General features: G+C 34.2%; 1 protein-coding gene and 1 pseudogene across 1 annotated transcript; one reads left to right on the plus strand and one right to left on the minus strand.

The window, feature by feature from the left end:
* Positions 1–5,445: 5,445 nt before the first annotated feature.
* LOC107628317 (small RNA binding protein 1-like) lies at positions 5,446–5,997 on the minus strand (annotated as a pseudogene).
* A 499-nt stretch (positions 5,998–6,496) lies between these two features.
* EMB2765 (P-loop containing nucleoside triphosphate hydrolases superfamily protein) lies at positions 6,497–17,017 on the plus strand. The gene is made up of 14 exons (XM_016327872.3): positions 6,497–7,235; positions 7,360–7,449; positions 7,980–8,042; positions 8,878–8,964; positions 9,103–9,234; positions 9,360–9,517; positions 9,816–10,050; positions 10,217–10,327; positions 10,591–11,649; positions 11,784–12,044; positions 12,371–12,556; positions 13,065–14,219; positions 14,599–14,946; positions 16,228–17,017. The coding sequence occupies exons 1-14, from the start codon at positions 6,831–6,833 to the stop codon at positions 16,651–16,653; spliced, it is 4,716 nt and encodes a 1,571-aa protein (XP_016183358.1). The 5' UTR covers positions 6,497–6,830; the 3' UTR covers positions 16,654–17,017.
* The last annotated feature ends 6,071 nt before the right edge of the window (positions 17,018–23,088 follow it).

The following is a 23,088-nucleotide window of genomic DNA, read 5'->3' on the forward strand; positions in this document are numbered from 1 at the left end:
TGACTAGGTGTGTAATGTCTGTTGACTCCTCTTCATCCCTTGGGTTAAATAGCATCAGAAGTGAGTTGGATTTGGGTTTGGGAAGCCCAGAATTCGCCCTAGCATTTTGCCTTTAAGTGAGTCACGTGCGGACATCGACGCGTACGCGTCACCATGCGACGTCACAATCCACGCGTGCGCGTCTGCTGCGTGTGCGCGTGGGTCTCAGCATCCCAAATCCTTGCTTTTCCATGATTTCTCCACTTTGCATGCTTTCCTCTCCATTCCTTTGATTCATTCCTAGCCTTTTCAACCTAAAATCACTTAACAAACAAATAAAGGCATCTAGTGGAATCAAAGGTGAATTAAATTTAGCTAATTAAGGGCCTAGAAAGCAAGTTTTCACACTTAAGCACAAATTGGGAGATAATCATGAAACCATGCTATTTCATTGAATAAATGTGGGTAAAAGGTCATAAAATCTCCCAAATCAAGCACAAGATAAACCCTAAATATGGGGTTTATCAATATTCTTGTGGTGTGATTCCTGAGACAGAGCACTAAGAGTCGAGACCAAGTGCTAATAAAGGGTATGCCAAAGGCTCTGAGCACCACTGACTGGGAAAAATTAAAAGAAAAACCAGAGCTCAAAGAGTTCCCTAATTAAGTGCTTGTGGTGTTTTTGTGTCAAGTAAAGTTTGAGACAAAACATTTAGAGTCACTGCTAAGCTCAAGGTGCAAAGCACCAAAAAAAGAGCACAAGAAAAGCTGTGTTCAAGGATTAATCAGAAAGGTAAAAGAGAAGAGAATTCACAATATTATCCGGATTCTAGTGCCACAGGAGATTAACATTCCTGAGTTTCAAAGGATAGTGAGATGCTGAAACTATTCAGGTCACAGTGGTATTAACCTCACTCAGAGAATAGACAGGAGCTTGATTGAAAATTCAATTCTCAGGCGAATCCACTTCTCAGTTTCATATTGTTTTTAGTTGCTTGAGGACAAGCGACAATTTAAGTTTGGTGTTGTGATGCGTGAGAATCTTTTCTATATTTTCTTATTATTTTAGATATGAATTTATTGAGTTTTATTTAGATTTTAGTGTTTGAAGCCTATTTGGATGCTACTTTGAGGTGCATTATGGCTTTATTTATTTCAAGAAAAATTTGGGTGAGTTTGGTAGAGTTCGTGCAGAAGAAAAAGGAAGAAATTTGATACTGTCAAGTTGGCGCCAAACGCTGCTACTGGGTGTTTGGCGCCTGGCGCCTTGTAATGCGTGCAAGCCTACTGTTGGGTTGGTGCCAAACGCCACGACCTGGCGTTTAGTGCCAGGTGCTTCGTAAATCATGCCAGAGCCACACGCTAGTGGAGTTAAATGCCAATCCTAGCGTTTAGCGCCAGTAGCGCGAAATTGATTTTCAAGAAAAGGGCTTCGTGGTCTAGTTTATGTTATTATAGTTATTTTATTTTAATTTATTTCCTTTTCATTATCTTTAAAATAAAACACAATCTTTTGGTTTTTAGTAATTATTATTTATTTTAGTTTCAAATCAATTAGGTTGGATATAAAAGGAGAAAAGATTTAGCCCTTTGGGCTCTCTTCTCTTCTCTCCTCTCTTCCTCATTCCACACTTTACAGACTTTTGGAATCCTAGTTTTTCTCTGAGTCATGAGCAACTAAACCTCATCTGTTAAAGTTAGGAGCTCTATTTATTTTGATGGAATAACACTATTGTCACTCTACTTTTAATTAATGTATTGATTTAATTTCAAGGATTACTTTCGTTCTTCATCCTAGGAATTAAAGTATATTGGAAGATAACTCTTTTTCTACTTGAATTCTTGTTGAATCTTGAAAAAGTTAACTCACTTGAATAACAGCTTGAAAGTAAATCCTCATAATTCTCTAATTGTTTGGATTTAACATGATACGTGACATATAATCATCTTATCTCTGGGTACTTAGGGTTTGTGTGGCTAATAAACTAGGATTGGACCTAAACCTTTAATCTAAATTAAGTGACCAAGAAATTAGCGTTTGATTAAGTTAGAGGAGATTAAATTACTAAGGAATTAAGGTTTAATCAACTAAAGTTTGCCATGAATTGGATCTTTCATGATTAAAGTAGTTGGTAAGAATTGTTAATCCGGAAGAATAAATATCTTTGAAACATTAACTATTTTCCCATATAATCTTCACAATCAATTTACTGTTTGTGTTCTTAAGTCCTGAATTACTGTTTAATACTTTTGAACCCAAAACATTCTTTTCTACTTGTGTGACTAAGTGAATCACTCAACTATCGTTGCTTGGTCCATCAATCCTCATGGGATCAACCCTCACTCACCTAAAGTATTACTTGGTACGACCCGATGCACTTGTTGATTCAGTTGTGGTTTCAAAATCACCGCACTAGAAATGGATAACAAATTGGTTTCTTTTTCAGGAACCGTAGACGGTGGAAATATCCAAGTTTTAGAGGAGTTTCTATCAAAATTTTTCAAAAGATTTTGAATAAAGGTGATTGAAAAAATTTGTAATTAGTGTTATATATTGTTTTTAATTTTTATTTTGGTTTTTCACATTTACAAAAAGTGCCAAAATAATGACAACATGCTAGCTATAAGATTCAAGAATATTTTGATATATAGATAATACTAATCTATGTAAAACTTTTAACTTGCGGTTGAACTTATAAAATTAACTTTAATGTTATTTTGCTTTAAAATAATCTTAGTTAAAATGGAAGATGTTTGAATTATCTATGTTATTATATATTATATAAATGTTGATTTGTTCAGTAAAATAGTTAATATATCAATTAATGTGTAATTTTATATTAAGGTAAATTATAATTTTTGTCCCTAACGTTTTCAAAATTTTTCAAAACTATCCCTAAGATTTAATTTGATTCAATTTTATCCTTAACGTTTCAATAAGTTTCAATTTTATCCCTATCGTCGATTTTTTAAACCTTCAATAATTAGTCAATTATTTTCTTCTAATTTTACCCTTAATCAAAATCCTAATTTTAACCCAATATACTCAAAAATTTTAATTTAACCCCAAACTTCTTCAATCTCACCTCCATCAACTCATCCTTTTCTTCTCCCACCATCATTACCTCCCTTCTACCATCATTGGCGGTGCCACAACAACAGGGACCCCGACGTTGCAAGGACCTCACCTGACCACTTACACAACTAGACACAAACCTCATCGTGCTTCTCCCATTCCCTCTACCTTAACTCCCAATTCCAGACCAAGCGGCCACCAGTTCAATAGCCTGTGGCCTCCATTTCCATCTTATGGTCTCTAGTGATATCTTTAACTGGTCCCAATAATCTCAATTACTCTCTAATATAATTTTTTCATTCTAACATACACTAATCCCAATTCATCAATTTTGCACCACAACCACAATAACAACTACATCATCATGGGTGTTAAGGGTTTTGTAGAAGGAGGCATAGCTTCAATTGTTACAAGTTGTTCAACCCACCCACTCGACCTCATCAAGGTCCGCATGCAACTTCAAGGTGAGTCCAATCCAACCTCTATACCTTCCCTCCGACCCGCACTTACCTTCTAAACCGGATCCTAATCCATCCACGTCTCACCACCTCCGCAAATCACCCAACCTCTTCGCATCGGATTTGTAATCGTTGGCATTAAACTTGTCCAGCAAGAAGGCCTCATCACTGCTCTCTTTTCTGGTGTTTTCACCACCGTCCTCTGTTAGACACTCTAGTCTACCACTCATGTAGGACTATACTCTATGACCTCCTCAAGCAGAAGTGGTTCGTCCCTTGCCTGTTCCCAGCAGCGCCACCACCATTCCTCTCTCAGGCAAGATCGAGGGAGGGCAACATCGCCATGGTGAGGATGCAGGCCGATGGTTGTTGTGGTAACCTAGCTGTTGTTGTGGCGCTGCCAATGATGGTAGAGGGGAGGTGATGATGGTGAGAGAAGAGAAGGATGAGATGATGGAGGATGATATTGAACGGATTTGGGGTTAAATTAAAATTTTTGAATGAATTGGGATTAAAATTAGGATTTTGTTTAAGGATAAAATTAGAAAAAAATAATTGATTAATTATTAGTTGTTTAAAAAATTGACAATAGGGATAAAATTGAAATTAAACTTATTGAAATGTTAAGAATAAAATTGAATCAAATTAAACGTTAGAGGTAATTTTGAAAAATTTCGAAAACTTTAGGGACAAAAAGCATATTTTACCCTTTATATTAAAAAATTGTTACAAAATGAATGTCATTTTTTGTAACTAAGGAAATAAAAAATATTATAAAATCAAGTTATATTTTGTTACAAAATTTTATGATAAGAAAAATTATATTGTTACGAAAAAGATTTCACAAGTCAAAATTTGTTACCGCTTTTGTAACATATTAAAATTTTTGTATTAAAAAAATTGTTGTAAAGTATTATTTTGTATTGTACCAATTTTATTTTTTGTTACAAAAATTTTTTGTAACGAAACATATAACAACAACTCTATAATAATTTTTTTTGCTACAAAATCTTTTCGTAACAGAATTAATATTTTTTGTAATAATTTTTTTGTTACAAATATTTTTTTTTGTAGTATATAATTAAGAGTATTTTACTTATATGTCATTAAAAAACTAATTGAATATGTACCATAAAAAATTATAGTATTGAAGGATAAAACTAAAATTTATTTCAAAGTTAAAAATAAAGTTTATTTAATTAAAATTTAAAGATCGGTACATTAGAGATAAAAATATATAATTTATACTTTATTATTTACGTATCATGTTCTTTTTTCTTCTAAAAGTTTATTTATTAATCATATATAATACAAACATTCAACGATGAGTAAAAATCTTAAATTCATAATACAATTTATTCCGTTGAAATTCACTTTAATTTTGTAATTCTTTTAAGTGTAATATATGGTTTTTATTTTTATCGTTTTTGTCTTATTTAAATTTTAACCTTTTTAAAATCGTTTTAATGTTGTCCTATTATTAAAGAGTTAAATAGAATAATTTAAATGTTAGGATAATTTTAAATCTTATCTCAAATATTGAAAACAAAAATGATATTTTATTTATTATAATTGATTTATTTCGATTGAATATAGTTAAATTAGTCGAATTGCACAATTAATAAATTAGTAATTAGAAGGATTTAATAATTGATTTAATTTTTAAAACCTTGAGAAGGACGGACTCGAAATTAAAAGCTATTATTAGCCGGACCATTAGTAAGCAGGACTAGAGGATTGGTTCGAGTAACTCCCGGTTCAGTGTGAGTCTCTGACTTGGGAATTTGGGAAAATAGATCTTCTCAATTTTTTTAACAATTGAGAAAGTAAAATGTGATATGTCACTATTAGTTTTATGGCTTTGTCTTAGGTGGAGAAAGTATATTCAGGTTTTTGGTGGTCTTAAAAAAAATTATAAAATAAAATAGTAAATTACATAAATGCCCTCATCTTCTTCCTCTTCTCCCATCTTCTTCTTCTTACATTTTTTCTTCCGTAGCCACCGCCGCCACCACCGTTTCTGTTGTATCCACCTTCATGACGGCCCCACCTCCGTATCCACCACCACCGCCGCCGCGGCTAAATCTGCCACCACCATATCTACCACCGCCTCCACTTCTGAAGCCACCTCCACCGCCTCCGCCACCTCCACAGAATTGAGCCTCGTTGACAGTGATGTTACGGCCGTCAAGGTTGGAGTCGTTCATGCCATCAATCGCATTCCTCATGGCTTGCTCAGAGATCAGAGAACAGATCAGAGATTAGAGAAATCACATATTACAGATCAAATGGATAGCAGTAACAAATCTAAATCCGAATCAGTGTTCATATCCCGATTGATAATGCTTGCAATAAACGGACCTTCGATTCAACGATTTCTCCGTAGGCAGACAAGGCTTTCTCTAGAACTTCGTTATCGGTGGCCCATGCAAGCCCACCAACGAAGCACCGGAACTCAACATCTGCGGCAGCCATTAAAATATCTAGATATGATGACAGCGGCTCGGTGACGACAAGACGCGGATGAACGACGGCGAGGACGGCGCACACAGAAACAATCTGAGAAGATGACGACGACGACGGTGGCTCCTCGAGGCGGCTCCTCATGGCGGTCGTGCTCTTCCTTTTAGCGAATCATCGACAAGAGGGAATGATGGAAAAAAGATAAAAAAAAAAGACAAAAATATAATTTTAAAATAGAAGTATTTATAAAAATATTTAAACATATATAAAATTATTATATTATTAATAAAAGTTTTAAATCTAAACTATTAATTCAAAAATTTAATGACCATGATTTATAGAGAATTTTAGACCATAAAAATTTTAAAAATACTTTTCTCACCAAAAAAAGCTCCTAATTTTATAAATAAGATAAAAAATAAATATAAAAAAATAATAATAAAAAGTTAATAATCACACTTTATTCTCAATTTTTTTTTTAACAGAGTATCATTCCCGGGTATTTGGGGTTTGCTTAATTGCTTCCTTCTTCATACTTGATACTTCATAGGTTTTGCGGATTTGCTCAGCCTAAACCCTCTAACTCATAATCTGCCTTCGGCCTCTTCCCAGCCTCCCTTCGCCGGTGACAGAGAGTGGGACACCCTTCAACCTTCCACCCTTCTCAGCTCCAGCCTTCATCGCAGCTTCGCTGCTCCGTGTGCCTTCTCTCACTCTCACTCGAGGGAGCCAACAATAACCCACCTTGTAGCTCTTTTCTGCTTCCCTTTGCTCCCTTTCGCACCTTTTTTACCACAGCATTACCATTTACTTTAAATCCCATTAACAAAACACACATAACCCTAGTGGTACTGATGACGAGGGTCTACGGAACCGGCATATATGATTTCCGGCGGCACAGGGTGGCAGAGTACCCTGTGGAATCGAAGGCAGTGGACTCGAACCAGAAGCCCGGAGGCGGTGGCGTGCCAAGCACAATTACGCTGTCAGAGATCCAGCGCGACAGGCTCACGAAGATTGCGGAGGCGAGTTGGTTGAAGACGGGCGAACCCAAGAAAAAGCCCTTCGATCCTGAGCTGGTTCGCAATATATACGAGACGGAGCTGTTGGTGGGAGATGGGCACAAGCCCGTTCCTCTGCAGAGGGTAATGATTCTCGAGGTTAGCCAGTACCTCGAGAACTACCTCTGGCCTAATTTCGACCCTCAAAACACCTCCTTTGAGCACGTCATGTCCATCATCCTCATGGTCAACGAAAAGGTATTACTATCTCACCTGATTTTTAGTTCTAAGCTGCTTCATGAGAATAGTCAGCATCCAATTATGCTCCGAAGCAGTATATTTTCATGTCAGTCTTAAACATTGGAACATGTGTGGCTTACAGTTCCGAGAAAACGTGGCGGCTTGGGTTTGTTTCTATGAAAGGAAGGATGTTTTCGAAGGCTTTCTTGAGAGGGTTCTTCACCTAAAGGAGGTACTATATCTTGTGTGCATTATTTATAGACTTATAGTGGCCTTTTTACTTCTAATTTTATGCCCTTGTTACTATTTATTTGGGTTTGAGAGGGAGGGAGTGATTCAGTTCTGCTCTTGTGAATGGATGATATATTATTACAACATAAACTGAGAACATCGTTTTGGTTGGCCATTATCATGATGTTCAAAATATGTTAGACTTTCTGTTTGGCATTTAATATAGGGTTGGAAATTTTATTCAAGGGAACAAATTAGTGTGAGGGAAGGGGAGCCTTGGACACCGGCTGAGTCGTCCTTGTGTGACTTCAAGGTCGTGGAGGCAGTCATTGATATCTAATTATTAGGTTAGACTGTCTACATTATACTCTGCGGCTCTTTCACAGACCTTGTGTTAACGCGGGATGCTTGTGCACTGGGCTACCTTTCTTTAAAACAGATTAGTGGGAGGGTAGCATTTGAGTAAACAATCCTATTTCTATATATGTTGTGCCGTTTTATTTAATCTCATATATCCCTATTTGACTGCAGGGAAGAGATCTTTGTATAGCAGAGAAGACAAATTACTTGGTTTTCATGATAAATGCCTTTCAGGTATATTGGCAGAGCACTTCATCATTTACATAGGCTACGTTTGGATACTGTATTTGAGACAAAAATATTGAGATAGGAGGCATAGAAACTTGTTTGGTTGAAGGGACAGTGACAAATTGTCTCTGAGAAAATTCATGTATTTTCTGTACTTTTTGAAAGTGAGGACAGAATATCCCTGTACCCGTCTCCATCCCTATCTCTGTATTTCTGTCTCAAAAATAATATCCTTGCTTACATAGTTGGTACCAAAATCTATTTTATCATCAAAGGCTTCCCTGTTGTTGTTGAACTATTATTGTCTTGTTCCCCTTTTGCAATTTAGCTTTTAAAAGCTTTTTCTTTGGGTTTTACTTTGTGGGGGTGTTTTGGTGGGAGGTGGCAGGTGGGTTTGCTTTACCATGGTGGTGGTGGTGATGGTGAAAACTATCATCACAGAGGATGCTTTACTGTGCTTGTTTCAAATAGTGAATGTCAGTTTTTTTTTCTTGGTCCGTTGAAAATACGCCAAATGTACCACCAAAGCAAATAACTAATTTGTAAATATAAAGTCACCAATTCCTACACCAGAACATGTATTATATCATTCTTATAGTGCATTTAGAATTTGGCCTCTTTTTTATGATTGTCAGTTGGTACTGTAAAAAGATTTGACTAGGCAAGTACAACGTAGGAATATAATGTACTTCAAATTCCATTAATGAATTGAAGGTAGCCAACAAGACTTTAGGGATGTTCATTTTATACAAATAGGGCCTTAGGTAGCTGTTATGTATATGAATGATTCCCCTATACTGAGGACAAACATTGTTGTCGACTTCATGACTGTTTATTGCAGAGTTTAGAAGATGAGGTTGTTAGCAAGATAGTCTTGAGACTAGCAAGTTTGAAATCCTGGTACAGTTTGTCTTATGGTCGGTTTCAGGTAAGATCAAAACTATTGATCAGTTTATTTGTTGATTTACTCTTACTTTTTGTTACTCATATTCATTAATTTTTCTTCCCTTTGGTTAATGTTAAATAATATTTTTTACATGCTGGGCCTTGGTCTTTACCCATGTAGATGGAGCTTTGTCTTAATCCGGGTTTGATCAAGAAATGGAAAAGGATGATAAGGAGGGAACCTGTGAAGGGAGATCCATCAACTACAGTTGAAGTGATGTTCTTGAGAAACCTAATAGAAGAATTTCTGGAGGTTTGCAAAATTTTTGAGCCACATCAAGTCCCAACTACATTTATAATGTTCTCCCTTGCAAAAAGAGTAATTTTTTGGTCAAAATTGTTAAGCTAACTCCCCCCCCCCCTTTTTTTTTTCTTCAGATACTGGATTCACAGGTCTTTTCCCAGAGACATTTATCTGGTGAAGATGAGCTTATTGATGATGGTGGTTTGGGGCTTGGTAATGATGCTTGTGTACTGTATTGTGAGAGGTTTATGGAATTTCTTATTGACCTCTTGAGTCAATTGCCTACACGGAGGTGTGTGGCTATGATTATCTGGATGCTCTCTCATTCAAGCATCAGTTATTTATTTCAACTTTTCATTTTCCAAACTTAGATTTTTGTTTTACTAGCTATAGCGGGGTCATTATATTACGTGCACAACTTAAATTTTGTCTGGCGAGTTTGGTTGAATTCTGAAAGGATTTGATTTTGATAGACATGAAGTGAGGAAATGCTTCACAGCAGCGTCATTTTCATATGTACCCTTGCAGAACGTCTTCTGCTTTCCCAATAGGCCAATAAATCAATTACCCTCTTCTCATTTAAATTGTAGGTACCTGAGGCCGCTTGTGGCTGATGTAGCCGTAGTTGCCAAATGCCATTTGAGTGCACTCTATAGGCATGAGAAGGGGAAACTTTTTGCACAGTTAGTCGATTTATTACAATTCTATGAAGGGTTTGAAATCAATGATCACACTGGCACACAGTTAACAGATCATGAAGTTCTTGAATCTCATTATAGTTGTATGCAATCATTCCAGTTACTCGCATTTAAAAAGATTGACAAGGTATGTTTAAATGTAACTTTGTCTATATGAACATAATCTAATTAAAATTTTCCTTGTTGCATTTTTTGTGATATGATATGAATCTTCATTCTTCCTCTCCACCTAATACTTGTTTGTTGGCATTAGCGGACTTAACACCTAATTTCTTTCTCTTATGTGGTTGTAGCTGTGGGAGCTTGCTTTGAGTAACATCGGTTCAATCCACAAGCGTGCAGATCTATCCAAGAAATTGTCTGTCCTTCTTCCTGAGGAATTAAGGGATTTGGTTTGCTGTAAGGTATGATTAATACACAATATTTTTCTACTCATTTCTCTAGTCTTAGAATTTTAATTGTTCTCTGCACTATAATATGAGGGAGAAGTGATACTTTGTTAATGAGGTGTTACTCTGTAGCTTTTAAGTCTTATACGTTATAATAGTGGCTTATTCCTTCTGTTAATTAGTTTCTGAAATATCTTCTGTAATAATTCATGTAACTGTGAACCAAACCATGGATTAACACCGCAACCTTCAACTTGTGGCATTGTTTCCTTATGCAGCTCAAACTGGTTTCTAAGGAAGATCCCTGGTCAGAGCGGGTTGATTTTCTTATAGAAGTAATGGTGTCCTTTTTTGAGAAGCAACAATCTCAAAAGGAAGCCATCAATGCTCTTCCTCTATACCCAAATGAGCAGATTATGTGGGATGAAAGTGTTGTACCAAGCATAAATTATTCTGGAGAAGGTTGTTTGGCATTGCCAAAACTTAACTTACAGTTCTTAACACTTCATGATTATCTTCTTCGAAATTTTAATCTCTTCCGACTTGAATCAACATATGAGATACGTGAGGATATTCAGGAAGCCATTCCACACCTTCTTGCATATATTAACAGTGAAGGAGAAACTGCTTTTCGTGGTTGGTCAAGAATGGGGGTGCCAATTAAGGAATTCAAGATAATTGAAGTGAAACAACCAAACATAGGTGAGGTCAAGCCTTCATCTGTGACAGCGGAAGTTACTTATAGCATTTCAAGCTACAGAGCACAGGTTAGATCAGAATGGGATTCATTGAAAGAACATGACGTATTGTTTTTACTATGTATTCGCCCCTCGTTTGAACCGCTTAGTACGGAAGAAGAAGCCAAAGCTAGTGTGCCACAAAAACTTGGTCTACAATATGTTCGAGGATGTGAAATTATCGAGATTCGTGATGAAGAAGGAACCCTTATGAATGATTTTTCTGGAAGGATTAAAAGGGATGAATGGAAGCCACCAAAGGGGGATCTCAGAACAGTTACTGTGGCTTTGGATACTGCTCAATACCACATGGATGTCAGTAATATTGCAGAGAAAGGGGCAGAAGATGTTTATGGTACATTTAATGTGTTAATGAGAAGAAAGCCAAAAGAAAACAATTTTAAAGCCATCTTAGAATCAATAAGGGATTTAATGAATGAATACTGCATTGTTCCTAAGTGGTTGGAGAATATATTTCTTGGTTACGGTGATCCTTCGGCTGCACAGTGGACTAAGATGCCTGATCTGCTGGAAACAGTAGATTTCAAAGATACTTTTTTAGATGCTGATCACTTGAAGGAATGTTTTGTGGATTATGAGGTTGGTATTATTTCATTTTCAGATTTGTAGAGATTATTTTGTATGGATATGACTGATATCTGTCATTAGGAGTGATAGTATGGGATTAAGTTGTTGATGTGACTTTTGTCTTAACTTTTTCTTGGGTCTTTCAGGTTTCATTCACTAATCCCAATGGGACAGAATGCACGAATCCAAGGCCTCCTTTTAAGATCATGATTCCCCGAACACTCAAAGCAACTGCCAGTTCTCTTCACAGGAGTGCAACATCTGTTGGTGGACCAAACAGTATCAATGTGGATGATGATAATCATCTGAAAGAAACACTTATTGTTGAGACTTATACACCCCCGGACCCTGGTCCTTATCCTCAAGATCAGCCAAAACAGAATTCAGTTAGATTTACACCCACACAGGTGCGCTCAGCTCTTACAATATTTTGATGTTGTTGGTTCTAGAGGAATGTCCATGTTAATGGAGTAAGCAAGCAAATAGCATAAGAGATTTACACCCTGAATAGCTCTTACATATTTACTAGGCCTTTGTACTAAATTTATTATGGAATGACATTATGCTTGTAATTTCTTGTTGATGATCTGTTGATCATTGTAAGGAGTTTCCTACAGGATAGCTTTGTTGTACTCTTGGGCCATTCCTTAGATGTAATTGTTGTTGTTGTTGTTGTTGTTGTTGTTGTTGTTTGTAGATACTGATGATAATGCTATGGAATATTCTTTAACAGGTTGAAGCAATTATCTCTGGCATTCAACCTGGCCTGACTATGGTTGTAGGGCCGCCTGGTACAGGAAAAACTGATACAGCTGTGCAAATTCTGAATGTTTTATATCATAATTGTCCTTCTCAGAGAACCTTAATAATTACTCATTCAAATCAGGCTCTAAATGATCTGTTTGAGAAGATAATGCTGGTAGGATGTCACATTTCTATTCCCTTATTTATGTTAAATATTTTATTAGTGCGATATGTCTTAGTAAAATCCATAGGTATTTGCTATTTATTAGTCTTTGGCTGAAAAAGACTGCTAGAATTTTCTGAAGAACATCGTCTTTGTACAACATTTGGTCATACTTGTGTGGTATAACTTTTGGTTTATATTTGAATTTTGTTTTGCTCCACTTGTCATGTCATGATGCATGTTATAGCATTATTATGTGGTATTAGAAACCTGACATAATTCCATAAATCACAAGCAATATAATGTTTCAACCAATTTTAAAAATTTTGGAGAGTGAACACATTTTTTTTATTTTTAAAACGTTTGATTCATGTAGTCCATCCTACCCACTGGAGCAAGGCTGATTGATGTTTACGATGGTCTTTGTGGTTACCCTAGCTTAATGCCATCAAGTTTTCTATATATTCTTGCCTTCTATATAGAAGTTTGATGTATTCCATTTTACTTATTTTTGATTTAGAGAGATGTTCCTGCACGGTATCTCCTTCGACTTGGTCAAGGAGAACAAGAGCTGGCAACTGATCTTGATTTCAGCCGTCAAGGACGTGTTAATGCAATGCTTGTTAGACGGTTAGAATTGCTGAGTGAAGTCGAGAGGCTAGCAAGGTCTCTTCAACTTCCGGAGGATGTGGGTTACACATGTGAAACTGCTGGATACTTTTGGTTGCTTCATGTCTATTCACGCTGGGAGCAATTTCTTGCTGCTTGTGCTGAGAATAAAGATAAGCAAAGCTTTGTTAGAGATCGTTTTCCCTTCAAGGAGTTCTTCTCTGATGCTCCACATCCAGTATTTACTGGGGAATCTTTTGAGAAAGATATGAGGGCTGCTATGGGGTGCTTTCGTCATCTCAAGACGATGTTTCAAGAACTTGAAGAGTGTCGAGCATTTGAATTACTGAAGTCAACAGCTGATAGAGCTAATTACTTAATGACCAAACAAGCTAAAATTGTGGCCATGACTTGTACTCATGCAGCACTAAAGAGGAAGGATTTCCTTCAGTTAGGTTTTAAGTATGACAACTTGTTGATGGAAGAAAGTGCCCAAATTTTGGAAATTGAGACTTTCATTCCAATGTTACTTCAGAGGCAGGAAGATGGTCATGCACGGCTTAAACGCTGCATCTTAATTGGTGATCATCACCAGTTGCCTCCTGTTGTGAAGAATATGGCCTTCCAAAAGTACAGCCACATGGATCAGAGTCTATTTACTAGGTTTGTTCGTTTGGGTATTCCTTACATAGAGCTAAATGCCCAGGGAAGAGCCAGGCCAAGTATAGCTCAACTTTACAACTGGAGATACAGAGATTTGGGAGACCTTCCTTATGTAAAGGAGGCAGACATATTCCATAAGGCAAATGCAGGATTTGCTTATGATTATCAGTTAGTGGATGTTCCAGATTACCTTGGTAAGGGTGAGACAACTCCATCCCCTTGGTTTTACCAAAATGAGGGAGAAGCAGAATATGTGGTCAGTGTCTATATATACATGCGTCTCTTAGGGTACCCTGCAAATAAGATATCAATTTTGACTACTTATAATGGCCAGAAACTTCTCATCCGTGATGTGATAAATAGAAGATGCATTCCATATGACTTCATTGGTCCACCAAGCAAGGTATGCTGCTCAGTGGTTGCTCATTAATTTCATATCATATAGTGGACAGAATTCCCCAGTGATTTATTTGATCTGATTTGTGAAGATTCTCCCTTTTCACTTTGGTTGAATTTTTTTTTTATAAAGATGCACTCACAAAGATTCACAAGAAGAAGAAATCTTCCTTGCAAAATATAATGTTTACAAATAATTTTATAAAAAAAGGTTTAAAAAAAATATATTGTTTGGAGGACAGAAAATAAGATGACTTTTCTAACAAGTCACGTAGACAAATTTAATTTTCTATAACGTTTGAGTAAACAAGGAGTCTGTGATACTGTAATTTTTGAAGGTTTTGGCATCAACCAGGTTTCATTGTTCTATTCTTGACTACTTTCAGGTTACCACAGTCGATAAATTTCAAGGTCAGCAAAATGATTTTATATTGCTATCCCTTGTGCGAACTCGATTCGTTGGTCATCTTCGTGATGTAAGAAGATTGGTGGTTGCCATGTCACGTGCTCGTCTTGGGTTATATGTGTTCTGCCGTCGTTCCCTTTTTGAGCAGTGTTATGAGCTGCAGCCTACGTTTCAGCTGCTTCTCAAGAGACCAGACCACCTTGCCCTTAATTTGAGTGAAATTACATCATATACCGAACGAAATGTTGAAGATCCCGGACCTAAACATCATATTCATCTTGTAAATAGCATTGAGGAGATGGGTAGTATCATAGAAAGGCTTTATCAGGTATGTCCAACATCTCACTATATAAGAAAGTTGTTTATATGTATATGTCAGTGATTTTATTATTATTATTATTATTAGATAGGAAACAAAATTCTTAGTTCGGTAGAAAAGATTTGAAAGAGAGAGGATAAGGTAATCTCATAAAAAAAGATTGCAAGAGATTGGGCCATCTAACAAGACAACCATTCTCTTCAAATCAAAAGACCGATTGCTGAACACCACAATATGGTTATTTAAGCTACTCTGACCTTATTCCGTCATCTATTTCTGATAAAATAAATTTGTCAAGCCAAATTGAAAGTTCAAGAGATAAGGGATTTAAAATATTCCTTCTTTAACATAAAAACAGAACACAAAGCTACCCATGCCCTCAACATTTAGGTAAACCTCATTGAAGGCATGGTTTACACTAGATAGAGACAAATGGCTAGTGTATGATTGTGTTTTGATTTTTGGACAGAAAAGGCAGGAAAGGGAAGGGGAAGGGTTTGAAATGTAAAATGGAGGAAGCTTTATATTTCAATACCTTCCTCCCTTCCTTACCACTGAAAAATTGACTGTTCCTCTGTTGGTCCTGGTGCTTTAGACATTGCCTACGTGTGAAACATACTCTCTATTTTCTTACCGTATGTTGTCCTTGTTACATTTTCAATGCTCTACCATCTATATTTGCCATGTCAGTAGTTTATGAGATTTTCATTTATCCAGAGCAACCTAGCTTTACTCTTTTATTTATTAGTAATCAAGTGTTGTCCCAATGCAGGGTTTGTATTTTTTTTTTCCGTCCCATTCTTGTAGTTGTGGCTTGAAGGAGTATAAAACCATGCATGCTAAGTCTAAAGTTCATTCTTGTAGTTGTGTTACAGACTGACACGATTAATGTGATATACCCTTCCTCTATATTTATTGCCAAATTTGATGGAAGTGATGTTTAAATAACCTGCATTAAAGACTTGTGTTCAACCAACTTGGGTTGGTCGAGTAGTTAGCTCATTCATCTGCCTAAGCAAGTGTCAGGATTCAAATCCCACCTCGTGTACGCGGCAACCTATTGGCCAGCGGCAAACCTTTAAATGGAGCTTTATCCGTAGCGGATTTGTCCTTGTGTTTGCTCTATTTGGAAGTTTCATTTGAGCTAGCGCATTTTCCTTTTTGTTCTCTGTGCATATTGTTCTTCCCATACTATCTCTTGTTTTATTAACAGATTCTGCTCTCTGCTGTTTTCCCTCAACTAAAAGACAATTTCTGAAATTGCTGAATTCACATTTTCTTCATCTCCAGGAACGGTTGAGACATCAGTTTGAGCAAAACAGGCCTTACTTTGGTCACATAGAACCAACAGTAGGCACAAATCAAGTGCAAAGCAGCCAGCAGACATCTCACACTGATATGCATGAACAGAATGAAAGTGAGGTGGTCACGATGGTTGATGGGAATGTGGCTGCAGATATGCAGCCTGAAAGCAATATGGATGCACCTGAACCATGCCAAAGTGAGGAAGAAACAATGTTCGATGGCCATCTGGCCCAAGAAGTGCCACCTGAAAGCAACATGAGCATCCCTGAATCTTGTATCGTTGAGGATGCTACAATGGCTGATGGTCATGCGGCCCAAAACATGTCACCCAAAAGCAACACGGATGATATTACAATGGTTGATGGCAGTGCTAGTGTTCAAAATGGGAGCTCAGCACCATTGGAGCCATAAAGATCAGGATCCAGGTTTTAGAGGTGCCACAAGGTATTTGAAAGAGCACTAGACTTGGCATCTTTTTCTGATCAGTGCAAATCCTTCGGTTGTGGGGAATTCCTTTGCCGAGATAAACCATTACCATTGATAAGCTGTATTAGATTATTAAATAGCAAATGAGGTTTTGGATTCTGTAATGATAAACGTCAGCTGGGGGGTATTTTGCATTAGCATGCTAGTCGTATTGTTGTTCATAGGATGGTTTCTTGGTGTTTGCGTACGACGAGGAAGTATTTATTTCGTCAAATTTTGACAGACAATGATGAATCTTCAATGTAGATTATTAACCTCTTTACATTTATCAGTGTAAGATGTATTATTATTTCCTGGGGATTTGAATCCTCTAGAGTTTGAATTTCACTTTAGAGAATAAAATGTGATCTCTCACTATTTATTTCATAGGTGGGACCAAGAATAAATATGAAAGAAACTATTTAAGGGTAGAAGATCATATTTTACTCTAAAGTAAAATTCAAACTTTAGAAGATCCAAATCCATTTCCTGGTGTAGCTACACACAATCTATGTATCTGAAATCACACGGGGTTGAAATCATGAGACCCGTATGGAGCTATATGGGGACCGGGGCATGCGAAGTGCATTTCGAAAGCAAAAAGAAGTTTAACTGTTTTAGACAGCCGTGTAAAATTTATAAGAGTTTAATATTTATACGTTAATAGTGTAAAATATTTTATCAAGTATATAAGATTTTTGGGAGTTACTAATTTTTAATATTTTTAGTTATTATTTGACTAATACAAATATTAAATTATTTTTAATAAATAAATTTTATTAATTTATGTATGTAAATTTTAAAAAATATAGACATAAACTATATTGATTTGTGTAAAATTTAATAAACATATTATATATTTTTTATATGTAAAATGTTTGTGTAAATTATTACTGATTAAATACAGGTTAAAAAATAATTATATATTGACATGTAGTTTTGCTTATTATATAATTGTGTTCTTTTTATTTTGGATAAATTTTCAAAAAGTCGGGCAACTCAAACCTGTAATTGTGATATAAGAGTTGTCATTCATTGTGTATAGTTGTAGATATGCTAGACGTGGCCCTCCAAAACTATCCCTTACAATATGTATAAATTTATTTTTGGAAGATAATACAAGTGTATTGGAATTAATGTCTAAATATAATTAAAAAATGAAATTATCATTTGTGTAGAATTTTTCAAACAAATAAATTTCATTCGCGGTGGAAGATAATATAAAAGGAATGGGGGGGAGGAGAGTGATGTGCGGAAAATCAGCATTGGAGTAACATTCTCAAATAAAAATGCTTTGATTTAATCGAGATCAACCAAGTTGTATAATCGTTTTTCATATTCACGCACACTTTTTTTTTTCCTCTTTCATACACTGCTACTTCTTCGTCTTTCTCTCTCTCTCTTTTTGTTTTTACTTTTCTCTTCTGTTATTGTCGTTGTCATCACTACTGTAGCTGCCACCGCCATGACTACCTCCTCCTCTTTCTCATTTGAATTTAAAGTGAAACAAAAAAAATATGAGAAAATAAAATAAAATAAAAAGATAAAAAAAAAGAATGAAAAAAAAAGAAGAAGCAACAGCCAAAGATAAGGAGGAAGAAGAGGAAAAGTTTTGAATTATGCAAAATTTATTAGAAACATAATACCAAATTTCTTAACAATAACATATAGATATCTTAGTTTTGACACCGAAATTCAAACAAATTTCGGTGTTATTCTTATTTCTAGCAAGAATTCAATCCAATAAATGTAAATTTATATTCAGTCAACTAAATAAAATTGTAATACATGTTCATTCAAATCTAATATGAGAAGCAATACTTCTAAAAGAAGATGTTAGAGCAAAAAGAAAGAAAGAAAAAAAGAATAAGAAGCAAAAAAAAAAAAATTACAGCATTCAAGAAGAGATTTGTGTTTTGTAACAAAATTTCGATGTTAAAATTATGAAATTTCGGTACTATTTTTGTTTATAGCAAGAATTCAATCCAATAGGTGTAACTCAACAAATTTTTATATCATGGTAAAAAAATTTCAGTGTTTTTTTTGATAAATTTTGTATAACTCAAAAATCCTCATCCCCTTCTTTATTATAAGTAGAAGTAGGGGTGTTCAAACAAACTAGTTTAACTAAACTGAAATGAAACTGTTTTAAATAAACCAGTTTTTTCAAAAAAAAAACTGAACTGAAACTATAGTTTTTAACTTTTTATAAAATCCAGTTTTTAGAAAACCAATTTTTATGATTCACTTTAGTTTTAAACCAAATAAAACTGGTTTTATTCAAACTCCAAAATTAGTTTTTAGTTTTTACTTTTTACATACTCTCTCTCTCTCTTCCATATTTTTTGTCTCTCTCCACTCTCTCTTTCCTTCCCCTCTCACTTTCCCTTTTCTCTCTCTTTAACTCCCTCTCTTCTCTCTCTCTCTTTCTCTCTCCCCTCTCTCTCCTCTTTCTCTCTTATCTCTCTCTCCCTCCTCTCTCCTCTTTTTCTCTCTCTCTCTCTCTTTCTCCTCTTTCTTGCCCTCCTCTCTCTTTCTTTCCTTCTCTCTTCCTCTGTCTCTCTTCTTTCCCTATTTTCCCTCTCCTGTCTCTCCCTTTTTAAGAAATTAGCCGTCAGGAATAAATTTGATGCAAATCGAAAATTCTTTTAGACAAAATTGAAACAAAATAAAACTTAGAAATATTTTTAAAACTTTTAACAAATTTTAAAGACAAAATATATACTTTATCCTAAAAGATATAAACTAAAAGTTTAGGGTTCAAATTGTCTCTCAAAAACGGAATGCATAGATTGACGGTGAAAGCAAAAGAAACTTTAAAAAAGTAAATATGTAAACTAAAAAAGGAAAACTTGACAATGGAATTAAAGATACAACTTAAAGTAATTAAACAACAGATTAAAGGTTATTAGGGTTAGTTTGGATTGACTTTTAAAAAAAGTATTTATTTTTTTATCTTTTTTAAAAAAATATTTTTTTAACAGATAAAAATTATTTTACAATTTAGATAAACTTTTTAAAAATAATTTTAAAATATTAAAAACGTCTTTTGTTTATGTTTTTTTTTAAAAGTAATGTATTATTAGCTTTTAGAAAAAACAAATAATTTATTTTTTTAATAAAAATACTTTTTCAAAAGATCTAACCAAATAAATTTCAAATTGAACAAAAGTATTTTATTTTTTTTAAAATGTACCTTTTTTACTCAAAAAACAATCCAAACTAACATTTAATCTAAACTTGAAATAGAGATATTTTTCAGGATCATCTATCATAACTACTTTACTTATATTTATATTGATGGAATTAGGGTGAATTGTCTCAACAAGTCAATCATCATATGGTGATAGCAATTATTGATGTTTTTAACTAATTTAACAAAATAACAACCAATTATCTTACAATAATATAAAAAATTCGTTGGAGTGATGCTAGTCTAATAAATTCCATTCACCGAATTTTACTAAATATACATACAATTAAAGTGAAACGGTCTTACATTGACAGGGAAAGTTTACTAGGATTTCTTGATCAAATCAACAAAGTCCTAACAATCAACCATAATAAAATAAAAAGTGGGATATAGTTATCTCAATTAAACTAATTTAATAACTTTACTTGCGTTAACTAAGGCCATTTGTGTAACTGAAGACTAGCCTAGGTCATATTCTCAAACCAAGTAACTAAATTACATTAATTTTAAATTAGACATTTTATCAAACACATAGAGACTATCATAACATAAACTTGCAGTGAATGAAAATATAAAGCTAAGATCATAAAATTTTATAACAAATATAAAACTCACATCAAGAAACATAAATTCACAATATCTAAAAGAAAAATCATTCATTAAACACAAATAAAAGATTCAACAAAATAACATTCATAAGATTAACTGAAATAAAACATGAAAATGAGGTGCAAACCATAAAGACTTTGAAAAAAAATAAACAATTTGGAATTTGATATCTTGAATTTATGAACACATAATAAGAAAAAATTAACCTAAACTACATAAACTTAAACATAATTCTAGAGAGAAGAGATAATTTTTTCTATAAAAACACTCACTAAAATATGACTAAAATTAACTTTAAGCTCTCTAAATTGCCTCCTTTGATTTCACTTCTTTTATCCTTTGGCACATGCGTTGAATGGGTCAAAAGGCCCAAGAAACACTAAATTAGACGCTTATTTAAACTAAACAAGTGAAATATTTGTGTACGCAATATTAATGTCACTGTTTCGTATGGACATACGCATATCATTTTGAAATTTTTGATGTTAACTTTTCAATGTCATTAGAACTTCTTCATTTGGACCTTTTTTTGTTCAAGTTATGATCCAATTAGTGCAAAGAGGTCGAAATTTGATAGTATCAAAAACATTCTTAGCATTAATATTTGGCTATGAATTTGACCTAGAATTATTGAGACCTGAAAAATGTATTCAACACAAAAATTGTAGAGGTTAAATTCTTATTTCCAATGAATCCAATTTTTCTACTCAATCTGACCATTGTAGCTCCTTGCGATACATCTTGTTTAACTAATATACTGTATTTCAACACAAAACTTTAAACAAAACTTGTTAAAGATAACAGTTTGATATCAAATTAGTTATACTCAAATTAAAGCCAATATCCATACAATTTATGAATGATCACAATTGGATGAGAGAATTCAAAATCAATAAAAATTGCATAAAACAATGAAAAAACTTTATTGAAACACAAGTAAGATATTCATTTTCTACTCAATAAATTGGATTCTATCAATGAACCTTACGTCATAATTCATAAAGCATAAAACCGAGATTGAAAATAAAAATAATAGCACCAGTACTAGTGAATGAGAGAAAATTAGCGAAAATGATATATGGAATAACTTTTTTTTAGTTAATTAACTACTAGTAATTATATTCATAATAATATTACAAAATAATTTATTGATTTATTATTTTTTAGTAAAATATATGTCAATTATTTAATATTTATTAATTAAATAAAAGTATAATAATATTACATAATAAATTATTAAATATTTATGTTTAATTTTTTATGATTCAATATTCTTGTAATAAAATTTATACACGTTGTCTTAATAGTAATTTTATAATTTTATAGGCAATTAAAATTTTTATTAAAGTAAAAAAATTATGTATAAATTGAAAGAATGATTTTGATGAGAGACAAAAAAAAAAAAAGGAGAGAGAAAGAGCAAAAAGAAAAAGAGGGAATAAAGAGCGGATGAGAGAAGTAAAAAGATGAGAGAGAAATTAAAAAAGAAAATTGTAATAATGGATATAGGAGAGAGAAAGAGAGAATGATACGGAGAAAATAAATGGGTAGAACCGGGAGAGAGAGATAGAGAGAGAAGATAGAGGGAGGGGGAGAGGGAAGGATGGAAGGAAAGAGAGAGTAGAAAGAAAATTCTAATAATGAATATGGAAGAAATTAGAAAAGAAAGTGAGTGAGAAGAATATGGTTTTGAAAATTGGATCGGCTGGTTAGACCGGTTCAACTGCAAATTATATACTTATATGGTTTGGTTTGATGTCAAAAATCACCACACTCAAAATAAATTTACAAACAGTTAAATTGGCCAGTCGGATCGAACCAAAACTCAAAATCAAGTGCTGAAGGCTTTTGATATGAAAAATCATGAGGTGAGGTTGGACAATCTTACATGAATGTATTCAAGGCATGATCAAGTGATGATAGCTCTTGATGGGAAGAATTTGGAGTATTAAAATCTCTTTGATTTTGACTTTTCCAGCCACCATTTGGGTAGTTTCTCCATTCCTAGGAGTATGAATCATGTTGTGGCCCTAGAAAGTATCCAATTTTACTTGATTGCTCAAGATGCATCATTCCTTGATGATATTCCCAGCCACCATTAGCATAGTAATATAAATCATTTTGTGGTGGTGGAAAGTATCCTATATAATTTGCTTGACCAAAGGATGATGTATACTCCATTCTTTTTTGCAAATATTCTGCAACAGACACAATCACCAAAAGAAATTGAAATCCCTTATGTCACAAATAAGGAATTCTTAGTGAGGCAATATCACAAACAGTTAAGTGATAAAAAGAAAATAAATAATTAAAAGAAAAAAAAAGACTAGAACAAAGAACGAAAAAAATGTCTAATATAGGTAATCAATCAACCGGTAATTTGTTGATCACGATTAATCCCCAACAACGGCACCAAAAACTTGATATAAAATTTTTAATTCAATATTCCAATTAACTATCGGCGAGTGTGATGGGTGGAAAAATACCAGTTAAGAAATTTTTAATAGAAGTAGCGTTGTGAGTACAGTCTTAACCGACGAAATTTCCACTATCAATTTAAAAGATGTCACAATTAAGAA

Source organism: Arachis ipaensis, chromosome B2, assembly GCF_059453495.1.
Source record: "Arachis ipaensis isolate K30076 ecotype BB chromosome B2, ASM5945349v1, whole genome shotgun sequence".
Taxonomy (NCBI): domain Eukaryota; kingdom Viridiplantae; phylum Streptophyta; class Magnoliopsida; order Fabales; family Fabaceae; genus Arachis; species Arachis ipaensis.